The following is a 25333-nucleotide window of genomic DNA, read 5'->3' as shown; positions in this document are numbered from 1 at the left end:
TATCAATTTTCATAATTTAGTTTATCGATTTTAAATTCAGCGAATTACGCCAGGCCCTCACAGACACAGGCTTTTGCCTACATGTGAGTCTCTCATAACGCAAGGGTATATATAAATGTACTGTAACTGTACTGTATTATTTGTAAATTGTGAGAATAGAAATTTGATTTGATTTGAAACTTTTCTATTTTGAAATATTTTGACTGAAAATATTTTGACCTGGATACAAGTGTATGAAACATAACCTACTTTTTGGACCATTAATAGTGTAGAAATCAAAATTCGGGAAAGAAACAGTTTTGGGCTGTACCTGTTTGTCCTTCTCCAATCATTTTGAAAAATTGTGCTCTGTTTATCAATAAACAAATAACGAGCGAAGCTCGGTGCCCCGATATTAGACTATAATGAAGGAAAGAACTGGCTTATACACGTACGGGATATCAGAATTTTGTTTGACACATCATCACGTCTGAACTACTGGACTGATTAACTTGGAATTTTGCTTATAGATTTTCAATCAACCTGGGATGATTATAGGCCTATTTTCAATCCTTCAAGATTTCATTATGTCAAGTTTTCAGTTTGTCAAGTTCTAAAATAAACCATTGCGGGGCACGGGTTACCTGCTAGTACAGAATAAATCTATACTCAACCTCAACAATACTAATGATACGAGATACTATGCAATAAATAATCTTACGATAGTTCACCATAGTCTATGATCTAGAATGACATTCTGAAATAATTACATTCCTGATTGTGATCCTGTATCTGATCTGTAATCTTCAGTGTATCTCTATACATCATGAGTTTTTCATTCTCTTGCACCTGTGTCAGTATAGCAACAATAATTAGCCTAGTCTTTCAAGAAGTTTTTAGAATGATTCTACTTTTGCAAGACAGTTGATTCTTATTAGCTGCTAGATCGCCTTTTTTGTTCTCCTCATTCCCTTTTTGTTCTTCTTCCTTTCCTTCTCATCCTTCTTCACCTTTTCCTAATTCCTCCTCTGCTTATTAGCTGCCAGGTAATCGCCCTTTTTGTTCTCCTCTTTCCCTCTTTGTTCTTCTTCCTTTCATTCTCATCCTTTTCTCCGTTCTCTCATTCCTCCTCTGCTTATCAGCTGCCAGATAATCGCCCTTTTTGTTCTCCTCTTTCCCTCTTTGTTCTTCTTCCTTTCCTTCTTCTCCTTTTCCCCATTCTTTTTCTATTCGAATGCAGGATGCAATTGTACATCATCAAGCAAATCACTGTTTTGTTGCAGTATCAGAAAAAATGTTGCAACATAAGTTGTTGATACATAATAGATTATTGTTGCAAAGTATCATTCATTCAACACATTGTAACTTGTTTCATATGGATGTGATCACTTAAGGCTAGCTACACACCCATCGTACGATGTATACGATTTTCTGCCGTCCCATACTAGTAGTTCTGTGAACAGTAGACCTCACGCAGTTTTTCTCATCCACAAGTATTCGATGTCACCTGTTGAATCACAATTCACAGTTGAATCATAATTTACTCTTAAAAATTGTTATTTGTTTTCTCCAAGATCAAAAACTCACTTATGTTAATAAACATTCACAGCTGTGATAAGTTCTAAATAGTGTGTTTGTCTTTTCGGTCTCAAAATTTTATAGTTTTTCAAAGTTTGGAATTTTTTAATTAATTGTGATTGATTTAATTCAATTTAATTTATTTTTTTAATTAAGGAAAACTTTTTGTATGTTCTGAATTTTCAATTGAGTGTGTAATTTATTGAAGAATGAATGTTGAAGTGACACATAACCTAGCTACATTTGGACTGTTGTATGAATTAGAATTGGAACCGTTTTGGGCTTATAAGCCTGTGCTACTTTTCTGTAAGTTGTGTAATTCTCATTGATTCAATAAATAAATGAAGAAATAAATAAATAAACTCAGTTCACGTTTGAATTTGTATCCCATATGAAAATTTATCCAGTTCCGTGATAATCTTTCCATCAGATCTGATAAAAATATTTCTCAACTATTTTGAAATTAATTTTTTCCAATCAACAATATTACGTATAATTTCTCCAGCATTATCCAGTTAGTTTAAAAAAAATATATTTTATTTTCAATCACCCATTAAATCTGTTTTTCAAATGTGAGAATATTGATACTGATGGGCACACATCATAAAAAATATTGAAACCCTACCTTATAGAAATAGACACGGCCAGACATCTGTGTAATGCATGGAATGAATAATCCACTTGTCAGCTGATTGATTATGAATAATTCTATAGTCTGATTGATCCTATCTTCAAAGTAGATGATATAAGAGAATGAAGGAATTCCTTTTCTTATCATATTATCCTTGAAAAGCAAAATTTCAAAAAAAAACCTTGTGTATACATCGAAGCGCAGTTGAAAAAGGAATATTCCTGCCAAATCTCATCGAATTCTATCAACCCGTTTGGCCGTAATTGCGTTATTTGACAGACAAAAAGAAAATCCGAGTTGAAACATAGACCTCACCACCTCCGGTCAATAAATTGTATAGATTAAACAGATTATGTTTAAACTTGAATTATAAAAAACACTTTTGAAGTGAAAATACACTTACTTTTGTAGTGACGATCGTTTCGACCTGTTGTTGGTCATCATCAGACTGTGAGAATTTACTGGGAAAATTCTCACAGTCTGATGATGACCAACAACAGGTCGAAACGATCGTCACTACAAAAGTAAGTGTATTTTCACTTCAAAAGTTTTTTTTTTTGAAATTCAAGTTTAATTTTAACAGTGAAAAAGTATGGATATACAACGGAGATTATGTTTGTCAAGTTCCGTCTAATCTGATAGAATTCATAAGGACGGAAAAAACATCGTACGAGCAAGAATCGATTTGTGAGTACAGGGCTTAAGGATTCCTCTTCTATATTTGGCCTATATTTGTATTCTCTGTTGTCTGTGATAATTCCTCGACATCAATTTCGTTTATTTATTATTTTGAACGGACTCCCAAGTAGAAAATATGAAACTCATCGAATACTGTAGAGTTCATTAGGAGTCATCCTGAACAACCTTGAAATAAATTATGCGCTCATGAAAAATAACTCAGTAATCCACTTAATAGTGGGCTGAATACCAGACGTTTTTAATAAAATATTTAGCATGTCCTTCAATTCTTACACATTTATCTTCCCAACTGTAAAATTGATGACGGTCGATTGAATTCGAAACATTTGTACATTCCTCTACAAGAAAATGTACTTTAATATCAGTAGAAGGAGTGGAATTGTATGTGTTTTTTTCAAATGATATTAAATCAAAATAAAGCTAGGGGAAGATAAGGGCTGAGAGATGAGAATATTCGCAGATAATAGAACTTTTGAGTCGAATTGTATTCTTTGAAGATGATATTCAGTATGGTAACGAGTTTTAAAATATCCAAAGTGTTTAATGGAGAGTACGTGTAGGAAAAAAGTAATGATTTATGATATAATTCAGCAGATTATCAATTTACTGTAACATGAACGCCTCCTGAAAATTGCGATCATTCCAAAAATTTATTCTAAATTGAAACATTTATCAATTTAGCATGTAACTATATTTTTGTCGGGTTCATTATATTTTTTCGAAGCTCAGATTACAGATGGAAATAAATTTGATGTTGCATTTGTTCAAATGCTGAATTATGAATAATAATAATTGAACGAAAATACCAATAACATGATGTAAATAACCTCGAATACTTCTGCTACTGCAAATATTGACAACAGGGTAAACAGCTAGATGGAAATTCGATGAGCGCTACTATCCTTCCGGCAGTCGCGCTGTTGTAAAAAGTACAACAGTGTTAGTTTTTTTCGCTGCACGAAACTATTGAATGGTGTGATGTTAGTGAATGAGTCACCTATGCATTCTTAAACTTTCTCCCCATCACTCCACTGAGTTGCAGTTTCAACCGACCAATGGTTCAGTCTTTAGGTGCCATTTAGTCGCCACAGTGCATAAGTCGCACTGTGCATAAGATAGGGAAAGACTGTATACGGGAACTGTAAACGAACCAATAACACAGAATTGATGGCTTTGTTTGATGTACCTTACTGGGTTATGAAATGGTAATCATCCAAATGTTCATAGGCGTAAAATAATCCAAGAAGATGGGAAAAGTAATTCTGCAATTAATTGATATGTTTTGACAGTAAACAGGGTACATAACACTTGGAAAATTGGTTGTTGTACAAAATACAACACCGGAAGGCTATACAAAAATTATTTGTCAGCCCGGGATGTGGTTCAGATTCTCCACATCTAAGGAAAAACCTGCATTGATAAGCTGATACGCAGCATTCATTGTAGAGATACAAAAAAATCTCAGAAAATGATGGATTCCAAAACAAATAAACTTATAACTTATCTATCACAAAAAAATAAAATGTGGTATTGTTCCAAGGTAGATAGATAAAAACCTATCTTCTAATCTACTATCTACTCTAGTAGATTAAATTATCATATTAGTCTCTTTTTCTACTAATACTTCTTCTTCTTCTTCTTCTTATTCTTCTTCCTTTTCTTCTTCTTCTTCTTCTCAAATGATTAAGAGGTAAAATGAAAATTATTACCTAAACTTTATCAAGTCATCGAATAACATAGTTTAAAAAAGTTAGCTTATTTAACTTGATTAAGAAATAATCGAAACAAATAGAAATACAAAATGCAAATGTAAATACCCTTTTAAAATTGTTTTGAAATTTAGTAGTAGTAGAAGTAGTTGTAATTAGTCTAATATATTTAAAAAATATTGTAACAAACGTTGATTCAAATACCAGATATTCCATGCTTGAATATGTGATTCGACAAGCAAATGTATTAGAATTAATTCAAATTTTCCCGAATAAGAGATAACGGATATGGAAAGGTGATAACTGGTTTTAAAATAAATACGGTATTTGTATGATTATTGCATGACATTTAAGAAACTAGAGTTCGTAATAGTTCTAGAACATCTTTTTACTAGATTCAACGAATGAAATAAAATAAGAATTCTTATTCAACTAGAGATGGACTTGGCAGTGAATACCTAGAGGATACGTTATGATAATGATGTGAATGAGATGCATAATATCAATAATATGTCATTTTATATGCAACCCATTCAGCCATGACATTAAAAAATAGACTGGAATCTGTGATCTGTTTTATCAATTTATGTCAAGGTATGCTCTTTGATTATAGATTGGACTTGCTTGTATAATATATGGAGACTGTGGATCCATAACTTGATACCGGTACATATCAAGTAACTACAATATACAGAAAGTATTTTTGTTCAAGAATGTATTTCTCCAATTTCAGCAGAGAACAAGTATAACTATTTATTTCATCATCATTTATTTATTTATTGTACACAATACTACAATCATTATATAATTATGACATTCAAGGGAAAAACTAGGCTGAGCCTGTACTATTTCTCTCCAAAAATTTTTATAGGAAGTTGATATTGTCCAAAGTTTGAGGTTATGATATCACACACTGCTTCGTCACAAAACTGTATAAACTGTATAAGTATAGTATTCTTCCTCATTTTGTTCTCTTTTCTCTGTGCTCTAAGCGAAAGGAGATTTAGAATAGGAAGAAGCACCAAAGAAGAAGAGGATGAAAAGAAGAAAGCAAACTGTACGATAAAAAAAAGAAGGAAAGGAAAATGATTAATAGGCAATCTTGGGAAAGATTAGTAAAAGGGATGGAGAAGTCAAGGTTACATTGAAAAACTACTCAAACTATAATTATGTAGGCTTCAATAATAGGTCATACCATAGAATAAAAATTGTACCTTGTTTTCTTTATGGTCATATTTTCATATTTTCCATCATTTTCTTTATGATTATATCATTGGTAGATACAAGAAATTTTCTCCCATCATAATACCAATTTCTCAAATTTCGATCACGAGATTTGGAACAATTACAACCATTTATCAGTTGAGAAAAATTCAGAGACTATTTCTTGTGCTACAACATCATTTAGGGATAAGTGGAAGAGGGGGATCTAATTGCCTTAACTTCGCCCACAACACTTTAAAATGCGATAAATGAAGGCAATTAATTATCTATCTATCAACCTCTGTATACTCAACATCCAGCTTCCTACTGCATAAATAGTCTTCCAATTCCAACTATTTGTAAATTGGGCGAAACATGTTTATCTCCTTATGAAATAGAATAATAGTATCCTCTAAAATCAATAAAATAATAGAATAAGAATACAAATTATAATCTATTTTAAAAAATACAAGAATGTAGCCCTGAATTCATACATTTTCATCTCTGTTCATCAAATAAAATACATCATACAAATTAAAATACACCTCACCTCATATTTTCATCTATGAAGATAATAGACTTTTCATATTTAGAGTATTGTCTTTTCCATATTCCGAATTCAATTGCTTGGTTCTGGTAACGCCGTTTTGAAGGAGCTTGACATTTGATTATATTTTTTGTACTTCATAAATTTCAAGTGGATTATCCTATATAATTGTTTGAGTATTTCTTTCTGAGGAAAAAAAAATTTGATTTGATTTCGAAAAAATGTGGCAAATACGATGAATATGAAGACATTGTTTTAGTATTTCTTTCTGAGGAAATAAATAGATTTGATTCGATTCGGAAAAAATGTGTCAAATACGATGAACATGAAGACATTACAAGGTCACCAGAAACAAATATATATTATTTTCTAGGCAATAAATGAAATTGATTGGATGTGGAGAAAATGTAGATCAGATAAATGTAAAAACATCAAAAGGTCACCAAAAACAAACATAATTTAAATAAGATGGAGCTTTCCTGAATTATTGAGATGCCTTTGAAATCAATTAAACTTTGGAGAGGACAGACTAGCATACTCCTCAAATCACACAGGAAACCCCTCAATATATTTCAAATCTCAAAATTTTATAAAATTTTCTAAATTGTATATGCCAATTTAGAATTTCAACTCTATATTCCGCGTCCCATATAGACCAATATCCTATCGGTAGGTCACTAGTGCATGTTGGTTAATCTATGACAGTGATCCTCCACTTCCAGAACAAATATATGACAGATAAGGAAGATATTATATTCAATTAGAGGTTCCGATAATTTCAGATCTCAGACAGTTATAGAACTTTGTTTTGAATTTAACATTTTTTGTGTTAATTCATTAATCTAACCCTATATTTCACGTATCATAATGTATATAGACCAATTATTGTCCCAATCAATAGAGTGATCATAAGTGCAAGTTGGTCAATATATTATAGTTATCCTTCACTTCCAGAACAGATATATTACAGATATGGAAAGATATTATATTCAATCAGAGATTCTGATAACTTCAGATTTCAGACAGTTATAGAACTTTGTTTTCAATTTAACATTTTTTTGTATTAGTTCAGTAATCCAACCCCATATTTCACGTCTCATATATAGACCAAGATCCTAATTAGTAGGTCACTAGTAAAAGTTGATCCATATACCAGTGTGATCCTCCACCTTCAAAACAGATATTACAGAGAAAAAATATAAAATTATATTCAATTAGAGATTCAGATAATTTTAGATCTCAGAAAGTTGTGGAACGTTTTTATTTCAAAATGTTAATGTTGATTCAGGAATTCAATTCTATATTTTCACGTCTCATAAAGACCAATATCCCAATCAGTAGGTCACTAGTAAAAGTTGGTCAAATATATCAGTGTGATCATCCACCTTCAAAACAGATATTACAGAGCTTGAAGGGAGGAAAGTACATGATGTTGAAAAGAGAAGGTCGATCAAGTTTGAAAAGAGATAACCAAAGAGTGAGAGATGTGAGTTAAAATAGTGCATCATGCTTTTGTAAGTGTGTGGGGGGGGTGGTGATGCGTAGATCAAATCCATCCTCCAGTTACTTCACCGGTGATTTGCGAACTGTAGACAAAGAGGGAAAACTAGAGAAGGAGAGGGGATTCCAGAGTCTTCTTCGACACCCACTCTGTTTCTTCTTCCTCTTTGGTCATCCTTCGCCCCTTCTCCGCCATTTTTCCTTTGAGCGTCTTCTTTTTCTCTGGTCCTCAGCTGGTATAAAAAGAGAGTGCAGAGTTGGGAGTTATCACAATCAGTTCACCACAGGTCTAGTGCTAGGACTTACCAAGTTTTTCGGACTTCATCGAAACCTTATCACAAGACATGGATTGCCGACTTGTAAGTTCAACTTATTTTAACTTATTTAGTACAACTAATAACATTGAGGGGTTGCTATTGATGAATTCAGTTCAGATTACTCATAACTTTTCATAAATGTACGGGACATTGCTATTAACTCATAAATTTGACCGTGATCGCTTCTATATTTCAACTTATTCAGTCCAACCTACTTTTAAACAAGTCCAACTGATAACATTGAGGGGTTGCTATTCATCTTTTTCCACAAGAAAACACTGACCGGGAGAGAGAAACTAAAGATACTCCTTGTACTATTTCTCTCTCAAATTTAGATAAAATTTTCACTCTACTGATTTCACTCTTCTGAAATTTAGTCAGCTATGGATGAATTCAATCCAGATTACTCATAAATTCCCATAAATGTTCGGGTAATTGAATGAAAAAGACTAAGAAATTGTCAAAAAACCACTGATTTATTGATAATTAGAAAGAAGTTTATCAGAGATTGACAATGGTGTAATAACCGAAACCAGTCTTTCTAATTATCAATAAATCAGTGGTTTTTTGACAATTTCTTAGTCTTTTTCAATCAATATGAATAATTACCACAATATCAACTTCTCAACTACACAAAAAGTTCGGATAATTGTTATTAATTCATAAATTTGACCCTGATCGCTTCTAATAATAATATTTCATTTTTGAAACACCATAGGTGCTTTGTAGTCTCTCAATTCCACCCTGATCAAAAAAGCTCTCTTTTTCAATATTCGAAAGACTGATAACGACACATTATATAATTGCAATTTTTCATAAATTTTCAATAGGTTAGTAGGCCATTCAATACATTTAATTTATACTGTGGACATCATTAAAATTTTATCTAAAGTTTTGAAGAGAAATACAGGCTCCAATTTTTTCTCCATCGTCATGATTATAGTGTTTTGTACAATAAATGAATGAATGAATAAATGAAAAATTCAAAAGTAACAATCTATTAAAACATATAATGCTAAAGAATATCACTCTGGCTAGCTATCCTGAAAAATGCTCCCTCATATTTTTTTCCACTTTTTGTGTAGTTGAGAAGTTGATATTGTGGTAATTATTCATATTGAATGAAAAAGACTAAGAAATTGTCAAATTGAATTAAGGACTCCCTCATATTGCTCAATTAATGTACTAATACTATTGAGTTTGTTGATTGTGAATTTGGAGATATTCATAAATTTTGAGAGACCATCTGAAAATTCTATCTCTGGTCATTGAAAATTTTTCAAAAATGATACTGATGAGGTTCGCTAGAGCTCCTACCCTAATTGATAACACTGTGGTTGAAAAGGCCTAATTATACTTTTCTTGGACTTGAAAATTAAATTCAAGTTAACTGTCCGTCTTGTTTTTAGCTCATCAAGACCTCGGAGCAGAAGAGTTGCTAGAATTCTGGAACCCTGAGTACATATTTTGTAATATATCAGCGATAAAATACTACTTATTGATAACACTGTAGTTGCCTAGGCCTGTAAGGCCTAGTACTTTTCTTTTTAGACTCAAACTCAAGACTTAATTCAAGTTAACCGTCCGTCTTGTTTTAAGTTCATCAAAACCTCGAAACAGAAAAATTTTTACAATCCTAGAACCCTGAATACAGATTTTGTAATATAAGTGATAAAAAATAACACAAATATTGTAAATTACTATAGATTTTTAAGTTTAATGTTTATTTTGGACTAAAATTTTATAAAAAATGTACACGTGAAATTCTAACCTTATCTTGGACTTTGTCATCTATAAATTTGGAAGAAAAATAGCACAAGGAATACCTTATTATTTCATCTTCCAATGTTATTACATTAGTGTCATTTGCATTGTAAATAAATAAATAAAATAAGAAGTGAAGTTCAAACAAAATTTTGACGCAAAATGGAATCTTGTAATTCCAGTTGTTGACTGAATAAGAAATATGTTGATAGTAGAATATGTGTATCACAGTCCCAGTGTACTGATCACCCATTTCAAAGAATCTACAGTGAGCTATTACTGGAAACGGGTTATTACTGGTGGAAACTAATTTTATCAACTTTATTGGGTAATCCTAGCGGATTAGAGGATCCTAAGTAAATTAAAGAATACTCTTAATGGAGAATTCAGTTTAACCATAGAGAAACAATAGCATAGGTAGATATCCCATGGTATAGGGCGTTTATGTCGCAAGTTTTACTGTTATCCCAAGCCGATAGTTCACGTAGTTCTTTCCTATGCAGCTGTGTGACGCTGGTAGTCTCTCAAATTGTGCCGTTCATACACTATCAACCCAACAAAACAGTAAAAATTGACAATAATCGACAGTAATCAGCTTGAGATAACAGTAAAAGTTGCGACATAAATTCCCTATACCATGGGATATCTACTTACGCTATTGTTTCTCTATTGTTTAACTAAACACCTTAAATTGTCAAATGTACGGTATTACTATTTCAAGCCTGATGCCACTTACAAGGTTTACAAATATTACTAACCTACAAGTTTGATATGATATTCAGAAATATTCAATTTCAATTTCAATTTCAAGATTTTCAATTATCACCATTACCGTGTAAATCTACATGATAAACAACAAAAATCCAAAAAGTTTAATTCAAGTTGAACTTGACATCCATAAAAGACAGATCCACAGTTGAGCAAATCTCTTTCAAGTTCCTTCACATCTGATTTCCATTATATTTCCATCCTTGATAAGAATCTAGCTGAGTCAATCATATTATTCACTGAATAGGAAAATTGTAGGCTCGCGATTCCTCAGTTTGATATCTCTGCGTGTGGAAGGAAGGATTTTCGAGATAACTGACATGATATAATATGTATAATATTAATAATAATTGTATTGTTATATCTGTTTTAAAATTGTACCGGTATAGTAATCACGTGCTATGGAGGACACGATTTTTTAAGTACTTCATTTTTTCATAACCTCAAAATCAAATGCAACGCATTTTCAACACTGAATTAAAAATACAAACGCATTTTTGAGGGATAATATCCTTAAGGGAATTGATAAGCTATCGCAAATTTGAATCATGAGATTTTTATCATTTGTAGTAATGATAGATTAGAATTTGTCAATTCGGTCACCTATATCCAACTTGTATTGGTTTGTTCATCAGTCATTATCAATATTTCCAGTTCGATAATTATATCACAGCATTAGAGATCACTTATTCATTTAAATCGTATTTGAAATATTTTATTCTATATAATAGGAAATTACCTATCAATTAGGAGTGGCCGTAGACGAGTGGATCAGATGCTGGCTTTATGATTCAGAGGCCCGGGTTCAAATCCCGGCCCGGGCAAGATATTTATCTCGGGCCACTCCTGTGTTTCGGATGCACACGTTAAGCCGTCGGTCCCGGCTGCCTTAAAAGCAGACATTAAGTTATGTCAGATGCATTGAAATTGATCAGTTGCGACCTGAAAACTCTGACACCAGACCTGAGCCAGCCAGGTCACTCGAAATTATTATTATTTACCTATCAATTAAATTTCTTGTAAGTTGATTTGCAATATATTTTTCCAAAGTAGCTACTAATACTAGATACTAGTAGTCTGAGAAGAGCGCAAACAATTTCATAGATTAACTGAAAATAACATTTCAGAGGAATATTACTATACTTCTATTTGAGTAGCTTTACGGGAATCGTTATTTATAGTGGTAAATCTAGTAAATTACCAAAAATGAAGTAGCTAATCACACATAATCACATGTGAAAAACCTGTCTAGTCAAGAAGTAGCTGAGAAAATCTCTCGTGACAAGGGATAATCAAGAAGAGTCGTCATTATTACATTACCAAGTCACTCTAAAGAAACAGACAGAACACACGATATTTCGAATTCTTTCTTGCTCTTGAACTTTAAATTTCATGAGTAGCATCTTCTGGTTTTATTTGTTACGAGATTGATATTCTTAGAACCTATGTGCAAAATTTGGAGATCTAAATCATTCCCGTTTCTCCGGTATGCAATCCACAAGTTGATATGTTTTGATGCGAACAAACGACAACACAAACAAACGAACAAACACAACCCTACTCTCTCTTATTATATCGATATATAGTTTTTATCGGTTCCCATATTTCAATTCTTCTGGTTTCAGTTGTGTTGAGTCTTCATAATATTTTGCACTCACTATTCTATTTATTCTTCTCAAAAACCGTAGAATTTGCTGCGAAATTCAACAGAAGAACATTCGTCAATGAAGAAAATGAAATGCTCTCAAAATCATTATAATATTTTCTGTATTCAAAATCAACTACTCATTTCATGTCTTCTCATATTCTAATTCTATAGTTTCAGTCGTTTTGAGTCTCCATAATATGCAATCTCTATTCTATTAATTCTTCTCATGAACCATAGAATCTGCTTCAAACTATACATCTTGTTCCAGAAACACGATAAAATGAAAGAAACTTTATTTCGCCAAGATGTCATAGTCTTATAATATATTTCTCAAAATATCATAGATATGATAGTCTTTTTGAAAGTTCAACAATATTATGGAAGAACTAAATCCATGTCAAGTCAAGTCACTGTTGAAATTATTTAATCTTGAAAGATTAATAGTATCATTTATTATCACGACCCTGGTCGTGGGTTCAAATCCCGCCGGTAGGCATAGACATCTCATCAAATCACTCACGCACTTCCCATTACTCACGTACTAGCTTCCACCACATGTGAGCATCATCTTTAATATAATAAAGGAAAGAATCGGCTAGGGGATAGGTAATTCACGAATTTAACGCATAATCACATCTCAACTACTCAACTGATTAGCTTGAAATTTTGCATATAGATTCTTAATTCACCGAGGATGGCTATAGACTATTTTCAATTCTTCAAGATTTCATTATGTCAAGTTTTCAGTTTGTCAAGTTTTAAAATGGACCCTTGCCAAGCAAGGGTTACCTGCTAGTCCAAACTAAAAACCAAATTCTCATCAATATAATGTAAGTGATATGACAATATTGATTATTTCTTATACTATTAATTCCATTCTTAGTGGGTGTTCAAGCAATCATACTTGAAAGTACCTCTGAAAAGAGGAACTCAACTACACCCCAACTGAGAAAAATTGAACAATTTATGAATCATTCCTCTTGAAAGTATTTTTCTTTTGAAGTCAGATCCACTTCACATCATTAATCATCTCAAACACCGTTTCGTAGTGGTTTGGAATCCACCTAGAGTCAATTAATCCATCCTATTCATCCTCATCCTACACATTATTTAATCTCCCGCAAACAAGCCCGCATATTTTCATAGTTATTATCATGCATCTATAATATCTAGTCTATATTTATGTTAAACACATTCATGTTGTAACCTAAGCAAAAGCATGATTTATCATTATCGTTCCTCAATAAACTCGCACAAGTATATGGATAAGAAGGGAATCATCCTTATAAAAACGAAAACTATGCTGCTATAAATTCATGGATTCCACTCAAATTCTAGACATCATCTGTCAAGTGCCTCAAGATGATACCTCAGTATATTCATATTATCTCCATAAATTACTCAATATCCACCTTACAATATTTACTTCATAAATTAAAGTAAAGTTCTCCTTTTTATGATGATAATTCTTTTCCATTCCATAATATATTTGTGTCAGTTTATTTAGGTATGATAATGATAACTTTATTTTTATCACTATTCCAAGGTTGAGAAATAACTCTTGACAGCCACATATAATCTTCAAACTATCTAATTCAAAAACTTGTTGGAAATATCCTTATAAGTTAGTCCTGTCTTATAAATAGCACTCATCTGCCTTATATGTGATTGCAATAAATTATTACAACATCTACTACAGTTGCGCATGCTTGACAAATAATTACAAATTACAACTCAGCGATTCATTTCTGTGTGAATGCTTGTACTTGATTACATGCACCACAAAATGATGACCGATGTGAATGTTCGTACTTGATTACATTCAGCACAAAATTATGACCGATGTGAATGCTCGTACTTGATTACATGTTTCATGAAGATGACTAGTGTGAACGCTTGCACTTGATCGAATGTAACATAAAATGAAGATGACCTACTGCGACCTTTTAAAGTTCAGTTCAGTCTTTTGCATAAATTCGTTTTCAACCTGACTACTCGTCTAAAATCTCATTCTTTATCTCTTTTTCGCCATTGGCATACAGAATCATCTGATTTCTCATCGTGTACCTTAATTCACGATTGCTTAATTCTAGGTTACAACCCAGAAAACTTTTCAAACTGATGAAATTAGCTATCGATGATGCGCTTGTAAAACTTGACCAGCGACCTTTTGAAACCATGATGATAAATTATGGGGAAGCTCTCTTAATACATGACTTTATGTGATGGAACTATGTTGGTGATCTTCTAATACATGATTTTCCGTGGAGGATTTATTTCGAAATAATCTAATTCACTACCGATACGGTACTGTCCTAGAGATGTTCAAAATCTTATGACTTTCTGTGATGGAATAATTACTGATTTTGAAGATGAAATCGAATAGCTACCGATACTGAAGATGTTCAAGATCTTATGTTGGTGATCTTTCAATACATGATTTTCCTTGGAGGAATTATTTTGAAATCTAATAAGCTACCGATCCGGTACTAACGATGTTCAAGATCTTATGACTTTTGTGATGAAATTGAATACTGGTTTTGAAGATCTTCTCTTGACATCCTGTCGGCTGGAAATTTATTTATTGGCTACCCACTCTAACTTTGAGAAGAGTTTATGGAGCTTAAAAGTGTTGCTAAACACTCACTGTAGAGTCATAGTAATACAGATATATTAATTTATATGGATCTTATCATAAATTTTGAGGTTAGTAGATTGTATAGCAATCAACTCTTGTTATCAAATAGATTATATACGTTCACCAGAAAGCTCTTACGAACAGTGAAGAACAATATTATGATTGATATACTGATATGATAGGTGAATTATGATTTATAACTCATGAATTATGATCACTATAATAATATATCCTAAACTTATGATTACCAGGTAACCTATGAAATTAAGATGCATCGAAAAGCAAATTCTGAAATATCTTGTATTAGGATGAGAATACAGCACTGTGGGCTTAACTTCAAACTTATAAATTAATAAGAACAATATGAAAACTTGTAGTACTCTCTATTATTTAAAATTTTACAACGACTAGTTACGATCATAATTATAAGTGTTCATATTGTTCTTATCAATTTGTAAAAAAGTAGTTCATTCAAGTGGAGTGTCTTCAAACTTATGTTTGTTGAGGATGATGCCCACATGAGATCTAGGCTTGTGCGTGGCTAATGCGACTGATAATGAGAAATGAAACTATAACATTTCTTGATAGATTAAGGAATCGGAAACTATGTATCTTAGTGACAAACCGACATCAAACTTTGCGAAAATTGATGAGAGATTTTGCTACATTTTTCAGCACATGATCTTACAAAACTGTTAGAATTTCTCAATCTCTTAAGTTTAATGACATAATAATAGAGTAGATGACCTACATTCTGGTCCAGTACATAGGAACCAATACCAGCTATAATATTCTACTCTGTTATATTATACTAATCTTGCTGTACAGATTATCAGTGTGTGTTAATATTGAGAAATATAAATACGATAATCATTATAAATTGATTGATTTTCATATAATAACATACAGTCACTATTGGCTACTTTTTTAAAATTATTAAAACAATATAAAAAATTATACTTAATGTTTTTAATAATATTATACAGTTAAGCTTCGAGTAGACTACACCATATGGAAGGTACATTATTATAATGTGTTCAACCCATACAATAACTCAACAGAGTTCATCTTCTTCAATCACTGTTCAACATAATAGTAATTCCAGATTTTTCAATTAAATTTTTCTGCAGATTCACGACGTCAAATGATTTTCTCCATCAACTTGACGAGTCTCGTTAACATTTTTTGAAAAGTGATGATGTCACTGGCAATCTTTAGATTCGGCATCAATTGTTAGTTGTCAGTCACTGCGCATGCTCAATAGAGTACAGTCTGTGTTGAAGTGTGACATAATAAATTAACGATAACAAGATCAGAAGAAATTAACTAACCGAGGGCCACTTAAAGTTAGATTATTTGTGTGGGGCTGTAGTTGAAGCTTAGAAAATAATTATCATAACTTACAGGATGGAGAGAGTTGGAAAAAGTGTGTTTGTGTGTGTGTGTGTGTGTGTGTGTGTGTGTGTGTGTGTGTGTGTGTGTGTGTGTGTGTGTGTGTGTGTGTGTGTGTGTGTGTGTGTGTGTGTGTGTGTGTGTGTGTTGTGTGTGTGTGTGTGTGTGTGAGAGAGAGAGAGAGAGAGAATAAGAGGGATTAGATTATATTAGATTAGAGTACTTTATTTATGTATGTTACAATATATAGACATGTACAATCTCTCTACAGAGAGATTGATTGATTGATTAATAAGCTGCCTTTATTAAAAACCTACAGAGAGATTGATTGAGTACTTTATTTATGTAGATTACTATGGTAAGCCTTGTTGAAGAGAAAGTTAAAGTGCCACATGAATTCTTACATGAAATTTTTAATTATTATTTTGTTTTCAATATAAGTTTACTGTCACAGCATATGCTGGAAGTTTTACAGTCTGCTGTTTCACATTAGAAATGTTTATTTGAAAATGTATACAGTCTGATTTCGATCAAAAATGAAAATGGTTTGAAGCAAACGAACATTTTCTTTGTTCCTGACTGTAAACATTACAGTGAAAAGGCAGGCTACATACCATTTTTTTTTAGATTTCCTGAAAATCCCAAGGTCTAGTTCGCCTCTATAAGTTCTGTACTACATTTTTAGGTTATGCTATTGTTAATAAAAATAATATTTATCAAATTTATCTAGAATAACTACATTAGTAAAATTATTAATACAATTATGTTTACAGTGAATGTAGCAAATAAAATACTTAATTATTTGCTTTACTCTACATGTTTACTTACCCCTTTTGAATTCTTGTAAACATCATCACCGTTTAGTTAGAATATAGGAACTTAGGAAGTATACAACATGATTAGTGGTCACTGCATCTACATCTTTTTATTGTGTTGAGTTCATTCCAATATTTTACGATTTCACGTAGATTGAAAACAATTATATAGGTACTTCAGAAAACCTCACACCAAACTTATAAGTACCTAGGTTATTTTGCTAAACGAAAACACCTAACCTATAGTCTACTCTTACAGTTACACTAAACAATAGGAAAACAGAATATATTCATAGGAATTTTTAAATTACAACTTTATAGCAATCTAATGAAATTCTAGGTAATAATTCAAATTGCACTTCAACTTTCTCTACATGTAGGTTTTCCATAGCAGACTACAGACATGGTACTAAGCTCTACTTCGTGAGACTTTCTGCTTTGGCTGTCCCAAAAAAATTTATTTGATCTGAATAAATACTGAGAGTTGATGATTTGAGTGTGAAGAACATGAAAAAAATATTCTCAACTCTTAGAAATAAATTATTTCATTGATATACTTGTAAATGTAAGGTGATGTTTTAGTCCCATTTGAATAACATGCTCTCTCTCCATAGCAACGGTTTGTTTAGAAACCAAAATGGCGTCGTAGCAACGGCTTACGTCATCACTTACATCGCCTATAGCAGCCACAGCAGTCACTGTTACCAACTTCATTTTGATTTTGCTGTACTGGTGCTCCATATAACCTACTAACTATTTTGCGTTGTCATGCTGCAAATCTGGAGTACGCAAAGTACTCACTTTGCGCACTAGTGCGGAAAAGTGATTCTTTGCAGCCTGCAATCAGTGCACAAATGGTCACTTTACAGGGTATCTGTAAGAAAAAAATATTATCATATTAGATTCATTAATAAATTATAAAGGTTGAGATTACTCAATTTTTTTGAGAGAATACAGCTACAGAGAAGGAAACACAAATTTAATATAATACATTTGAATATTATTATATATTATTATTATTATAAACTAGCAGGTAACTCGTGTTCCGCAAGGGTCTGTTTAAAAACTTGACAAACTGGAAACTTGACCGAGTGGAATCTTGAGGAGCTTGAAAAAGGCCAGAACCATCCTCAGTTAATTGAGAATCTATATGCAAAATTGACCCGTGCGCAGAAAGAATCTAGTTAAAAACATGACCTACTCTAGTCTTAAAAAAAATGAATAGGTCTATTACCATCCTCGGGATATTAAGAAAAGGGAAATTCCCTAATTCTCTAATTAAAGGGAAATTCGAAGTTAATCAGTTGAGTAGTTCAGACGTGATGACGCGTCATTCGTGAATTTCTATCCCGTACGTGTATAATCCAATTCTCTCCCTTATTATAATTATAGATAATAGTGAATACATAATTATATAATTGAACCACAATAAGAATTATCAAGTATCCTTCATTTCAGTAACCCTATTGTAAGAAAAGAGAGCATTATAGTATATAATACAATAATAGTCTTTCTTAAAAATTAAGAGTCGCTCTTGAGAATAAATATAATAAATGTTTTTTCCTTCGTGATAAAATAGAACAAGAGATACCTTGTGATGTGGGTTTTATTGGACTTGTTGACAGTCAAGAAATACGTCAGTTTTCAATCCAAAAACTATAATTTTGTTGAAGTTCTGACACTGTGTTACTAGTAAATAATTGAAAAAACACTTACTTTTGATTGGAGTCTTGAGGAATGCATTTCATTCATGAAGAGGAGCTTCATCAGCCTCAGGCTTAGCCTCAGAGGCTGATGAAGCTCCTCTTCAGGAGTGAAATGCATTCCTCAAGACTCCAATCAAAAGTAAGTGTTTTTTAAAATATTTACTAGTAACACAGTGTCAGAACTTCAACAAAATTATTATATAGTGTTTCGTCATGGAAAGCAACTTCAATTCCAAAAACTATACTGTAACTAAGAAAACAAAGTTCAGATAAGGTACTGTATATTGATGATGAGATAACAAAGTCTCTGTACCAAAAACTTTCAAGATTTTCTGAAAAGCTTGACGAGAATATAATTATTATCGTTTCAAAATTATGCTCAAAAAACTGTAGACAATTTTGTATTTTTTTTCTCCAGGGTTATTTTCGAATATAGATGAAAATTTATCAAAAGTGATTCACCAATCACTTGATAATGGCATTATATAGCCGAAATATGTCGTGATTAAATAATTTGAAGAGGGTACTTGAAGATTTCAATTCTTATTTATACTGTAGACAATCTATTTCCGTTGTAGTTCAAAACCAAAACTATAGACCTACAGGAAAAATAGATGTTGGGAGACCAAGAAAGAGATGGGTATTGGAACAGGTTCATCAATAAACCTAATTCCTGAAGTGAAGATGATGGAAATTCTATTTCAACTCTCTTTTTCCTGATGCTGCTGAAAAGTGACTGGGTCAAATTTCACATTCCTGTATCGTAAGAAATTGTAAAGAGTAAACAATCATTGAAAATCTCAATTGAGATTCCTAGACAAACAATATTTTACCATCTATTATTTTCAAGTAGTAGGTGAGTAGCACACACATTAATGATCCATACAGGGCTTAGATCGTGATTTCTCATACCTATAAACATATACTTAATCCATCACGCCAACACATTAGCCAGCATTGCAATGAGTAATTTCCATTTTATGACCTGAAAATTGCTTCAAATTACCAGCAATCATACACCTAGGTGGTCCTTGGCCTATGCAAAGTTGAAAAAATAAGTAGGTTTCATACATCGTAATTCACTTGATATTACTGAGTTTGTAGTAATTCTGTGAGCATTAGTGTTATTCCAATTCTAGGTAAGGAATTAGGGTATGATTTCGTGAGAGAATGTATCTTTCGAGAGAAGAAGGGAAATGTGATGGTCGTTTTGAAATAAATGCGAAAAAATCAAACACCTTCTTTCAAATGTGTGTATTTTCACAGCCGTTATACTATAATACACAAGCTACTGCACTCAGAATAACTCTGTGTACCTAACTACCACATAATGTTGATAGTATTATTTTGGAGGCTGTGCAAACCCATCCTCTCACATTTAAGGATTTTCAAACAGAGATAAGATTAATTCAGATACATTTTAATTGAAATGTATTCAATTTATTGCAACTCGTCATTCCAAATTCCTTCATCCTCTTCTAATACAAAACAGATAACAAAAATACATTTTCTCTTGAAGGCTATGCAATTGATAACCCATCCTCTCACGTTGAAGGATTTCCAAACAGAGATAAGATTGATTCAGATACATTATACTTGAAATGTATTCAATTTATTGCAAATCGTCATCCCAAATTCCTTCATACTCTTCTAATACAAAACATTGAAGAAACTGGAATCTAGATAACAGATTACAAAGATACATTCTCTGAATTTTTCACAATTAGAGTTTTAGAATCCATTCTCCTGTCGGCTTAATTGAAGAAACTGGTTAAAAATTGGAGAGATATTGTTTGTTGACCTATTAACTCATGTATCTTAATTACTTCAGGGAGGTATCTAAAGGTGCGTACAGATATACGCGCCGCGAACATGAGCAATTCACTTTTAATCATCTGATGCCAAGCTTTTTATATCTGTATCTTACCGTTTCTGTAAAAATACAGATATAGTCAGCTGATTAAAAGTGAATTGTTCATGTACGCGGCGCGTATATCTGTACGCACCTTTAGATTTTAGGGCCGTCTCTCTGATCTCAACCTCTATTAATTTGATTCAACCTCTAAAAAATGGAAAAATATTGTTTGCTGACCTATTATGTATCATAGTTACTTACTCAAGGGAGGTATCATAGATTTTAGGACCGTTTCTAGGATCTCAACCTCTATTAGATTCTATCCTGCGCATCCACAGGAGTCAGTTATCTTAAAGCCATGGATCTATGACGTATCTCTTGCTATCATTGTCATAACACATCTCATTACATTGATTGCCATAACATATCATAATAATAGGCTACTAATATTAATATCAGTTGGAGGACGTACTAATGTTAATTCATAATATTAGAAGGAAAGAACAACTGACTTATACACGTTGGGGATAGGAAATTCATGAATGACGCATCATCACGTCTCAACCACTGAACTAATTAACTTGCATATAGATTTTTAATTTACCGAGGATGGTAAAATGCCTGCTTAAAATTCTTCAGGATCTCAGTATGTCAACTTTTCAGTTTGTCAAGTTTTGAAATGGACTTTGTGAGAATAATTGAGGACTGAGAATTTTGTGAATTGAAGAACTACGATTCTTACCCTATTTCGGACTAGGTGTTATCTAAATTTGGGAGAGGAATAGCACGAGGTTACCTTATTTTCCCTCTTCCTATAATTTTGATAATGTACTTATTGTATAAATGAATAAAGAATGAATAAAGACCCTTGCGGAGCATGGGTTACCTGCTAGTCACAAATAATATAATTAATAATTAATATAATATAATTAATAATCATTAAAGCTTGACATCCACGAATGACTATGAACTGCATCATACCTTTGACAGAATCTTAATATATCTGATGATTTTCCACCTCACTATAATATTATCTATTTTACAAAAACTAGTAACTGAATCTTCAAAGTATAATCAATGAACGGTACACTAACAAGCAATCCTAACGAGCAAAAGTATAATATTATCTATTTTACAAAAATCTCGTGTGGCGCACTCACACAACTTTCCTTGCCGTTATGAGAATTGATCACCTGACGCTAGTATTCACGCGCATCTCAAGTCTACTTATAAACAAATATCTGAGCCAGCTGGTGACAGGACAATAACGCTGGAGACATACGAGGTCTGCTAACTCTTCATAGTGAATCATTTAATAGAATCAACAGTTGCCAACAGTTTGCAATTGGATAATCACATTTTCTCGAATTTCGAGCTTATTTCCAATTTTAGGTGAAAAAATAACATAACAATAATTGTAGAGATTCTCATGCTCAATCTTTTCCACTCAAATTTCCTTGTTTAAATTGTATCTGAAGCCTGATAATTGGGAATCTAAAATCAAACTTTGCATAGATGGGGCGGAATTCCTGGTATTTTTACAGATAACAGACTTGTGGCAGTTGATAAAGCTTATCAATGACTATTTTAGGTATGGATTCAATCAAAATCGTTGGAGCCGTTTTCAAGAAAATTGCGAGAAACCCTGTTTTTTACAACATTTTCTCCATTTTAACCGCCATCTTGATTTGCATTTGATCGAAATTGTTCGTGTCGGATCCTTATAGTGAAAGGACCTTAAGTTCCAAATTTCAAGTCATTCCGTTAATTGGGAGATGAGATATCGTGTACACAGACGCACATACACTCATACACACACACACACACACATACAGACCAATACCCAAAAACCACTTTTTTGGACTCAGGGGACCTTGAAACGTATAGAAAATTTAGAAATTGGGGTACCTTGATTTTTTCGGAAAGCAATACTCTCCTTACCTATGGTAATAGGGCAAGGAAAGTAAAAACTAGTAACTGAATCTTCTAAGTGAAATCAATGAACGGTACACTAACAAGCAATCCTTTAATAACCAATTATCAACCAATACATTACAAGCTACTCAAAATATTCACTCTCTAATCATTTTTACGCTTCTGGCTGTTCGAATGCATACATATTTGAATACAATACATAGGAGTGGTGATTTTAACGATCAAATAAAAGATCGTGAGACTCATTAAAAGTATGTTACTAGGATACACTTTTAACTATCAGCATCGTTTGAAAATTACATTTATGCTTTTCATTCAACTGATGCTGACAGTTGAAAGTGAATCTGATTCCTATAAAAGATTTTAAATTTATTCGTTTTTCAAACGTTAACTGTTACGATGATGTTACGTCAACGTTACGGCACTCTACGCCCACCCTTATGCGCTTTGCATTATATTTGATTATTTAACTTCGCTGAATAGATTTTTTCTTTTCATGTTACGTTTGTTTGTTGCGTCTTGCGCTCTCATCCCAGCTAACTTTCCATTTCTTTTCGATATTAATTTATTTCTTTATTTCAATTAAAAGGTGAGGTTTTTAAATGGAGTAGGGTAATGAAGTGTAAATTTGAACAGGATGTTAATTTATTGTAAAGCCTGGAAACGCACGAAAATTGGATAATATGTTTAGAGCCTTATTATAGAGTTACAGTGTGGCCCAATTAGCGATTTAGCCAATTATATTTTTGTCCTTTTTTTCTTTAGGGCTACTTTTTAATATAAATAAAAATATAAGTCTGAATACACTTTTTAGTGATGAAATAATTTGAAAAGGGTACTACGATTTATATTTTTCTTGAATCTATATTTTTTTATGAAACTGCATATTTCTATTTTTCATCTCAATTCATTTTAAATATCGGGGACCGAGCTTCGCTCTGGAGTACAAAAGCATAAAAAATGTATTACGAAAGGAGAAATTATAATAGCATTCATCCATCTAATAACAGTAAATTGAGATTAATTCCCAGATGAATGCGAAAATTCTCCTCACAAAGGCCCAGTTGCACAAGAACCGGTTAAATTTTAATCATGATTAACTTCACGAGAACCAAATCAGAGAAGACCATTTAAAAAATATGGATCAAGTGGAATTAATCAGGATTGAAAATAACCCGACTTTTTTGTAACCGGCATTAAGTACCTGATTGAATGATTACAAAAGTTCAACAGCTGAGTCATAATTTTGACACAGTCCCACACACATGAACTCGCTCACTCACTTCCATCACCAACAGTCGATCAGCTGTTTTTCAAAGGATGAATAATAATTATTATTTCGATGTCCTCCAGCGAGTTTTCTCAGGGATGAGACCTAGTACAATCGAATCTTTATATTACAAACCTACTGTGTTCTGAATTTCGTGAGAATCTTTAGAGCCGTTTTCGAGATCCGGTGAAATACAAACATATAAACATATAAACATATAAACATATAAACATATAAGCATATAAACATATAAAATATAAACATATAAACATATAAACATATAAACATATAAACATATAACATATAAACATATAAACATATAAACATATAAACATCTAAACATCTAAACATCTAAACATCCAAGCATCTAAACATCCAAACTTCTAAACATATAAACAGAAGTTGCTCGTTTAATAGTATAGGATAATTTTATAATTGGCTGTATATTTCTATTTCTCATCTTCTTTGTATTGGAAATGGTATTATATTGGGAATTATTGTATTTTGTGAAGGAGGCAAAATGGCTTTCACCTGTTGTCTCGATGAGCTACTGTATGTGTACTCTCCATCACTCAACATTGAATATAACTTTAATAAGTTTGAGAAATAACTGGTGATTTGGAACCCACCTAAAGCTGAAGCTCAACCTAGCCTATCTCATTATTTTCCCTATAAAGCACAAACAGGACTGAAATTTATTTGAACATTTTGTCATACAGGTCCGTTCCATGAAGCATGGACAAGACTGGAATTTATTTAAAAATTTTGTAATACAGGTCCGTCTTATGAAGCACAAACAAGACTGAAATTCATTTGAACATTTTGTAAAACAGGTACATCCCATAAGGCACGGGCAAGACTGGAATTTATTTGAAAATTTTGTAATACAGGTCCGTCTTATGAATCAAAAACAAGACTGAAATTCATTTGAACATTTTGTAAAACAGGTACATCCCATAAGGCACGGGCAAGACTGGAATTTATTTGAACATTTTCTAATACAGGTCCGTCTTATGAAGCACAAACAAGACTGAAATTCATTTGAACATTTTGTAAAACAGGTCCCTCCCATAAAGCACGGGCAAGACTGAAATTTATTTGAACATTTTGTCATACAGGTCCGTTCCATGAAGCACGGACAAGACTGGATTTATTTGAACATTTTGTCATACAGGTCCGTTCCATGAAGCACGGGCAAGACTGAAATTTATTTGAACATTTTGTAAAACAGGCCTCCCCATAAAACACTGAAAGACTGAAATATATTAAACATTTTGTAATATAGGCCAACCTGATCTTTCTAAATACTATTATACTAAATACGTTTCAACACTTTAAAAAATTTAAAGTTTTCTATTTATAAGGGTGTCACAATAATT

At 32.3% G+C, this 25333-nt stretch overlaps 1 protein-coding gene across 1 annotated transcript in view; it reads left to right on the top strand.

Annotated features, from left to right (window-relative positions):
• The first annotated feature begins 7894 nt into the window (after positions 1 to 7894).
• LOC120353693 (endocuticle structural glycoprotein SgAbd-9-like) overlaps positions 7895 to 25333 on the top strand; it is a 31401-nt gene continuing 13962 nt past the window's right edge. Inside the window, exon 1 of the mRNA XM_039438415.1 lies at positions 7895 to 8205. Coding sequence (XP_039294349.1) covers positions 8191 to 8205 — 15 coding nt within the window. The 5' untranslated portion in view covers positions 7895 to 8190. The remainder of the gene's footprint in view (positions 8206 to 25333) is intronic.

This window comes from Nilaparvata lugens, chromosome 11, assembly GCF_014356525.2.
Source record: "Nilaparvata lugens isolate BPH chromosome 11, ASM1435652v1, whole genome shotgun sequence".
Taxonomy (NCBI): Eukaryota; Metazoa; Arthropoda; class Insecta; order Hemiptera; family Delphacidae; genus Nilaparvata; species Nilaparvata lugens.
Note: the sequence above shows the minus strand (reverse complement) of the source record. Positions and strands in the feature narration are given on the sequence as shown.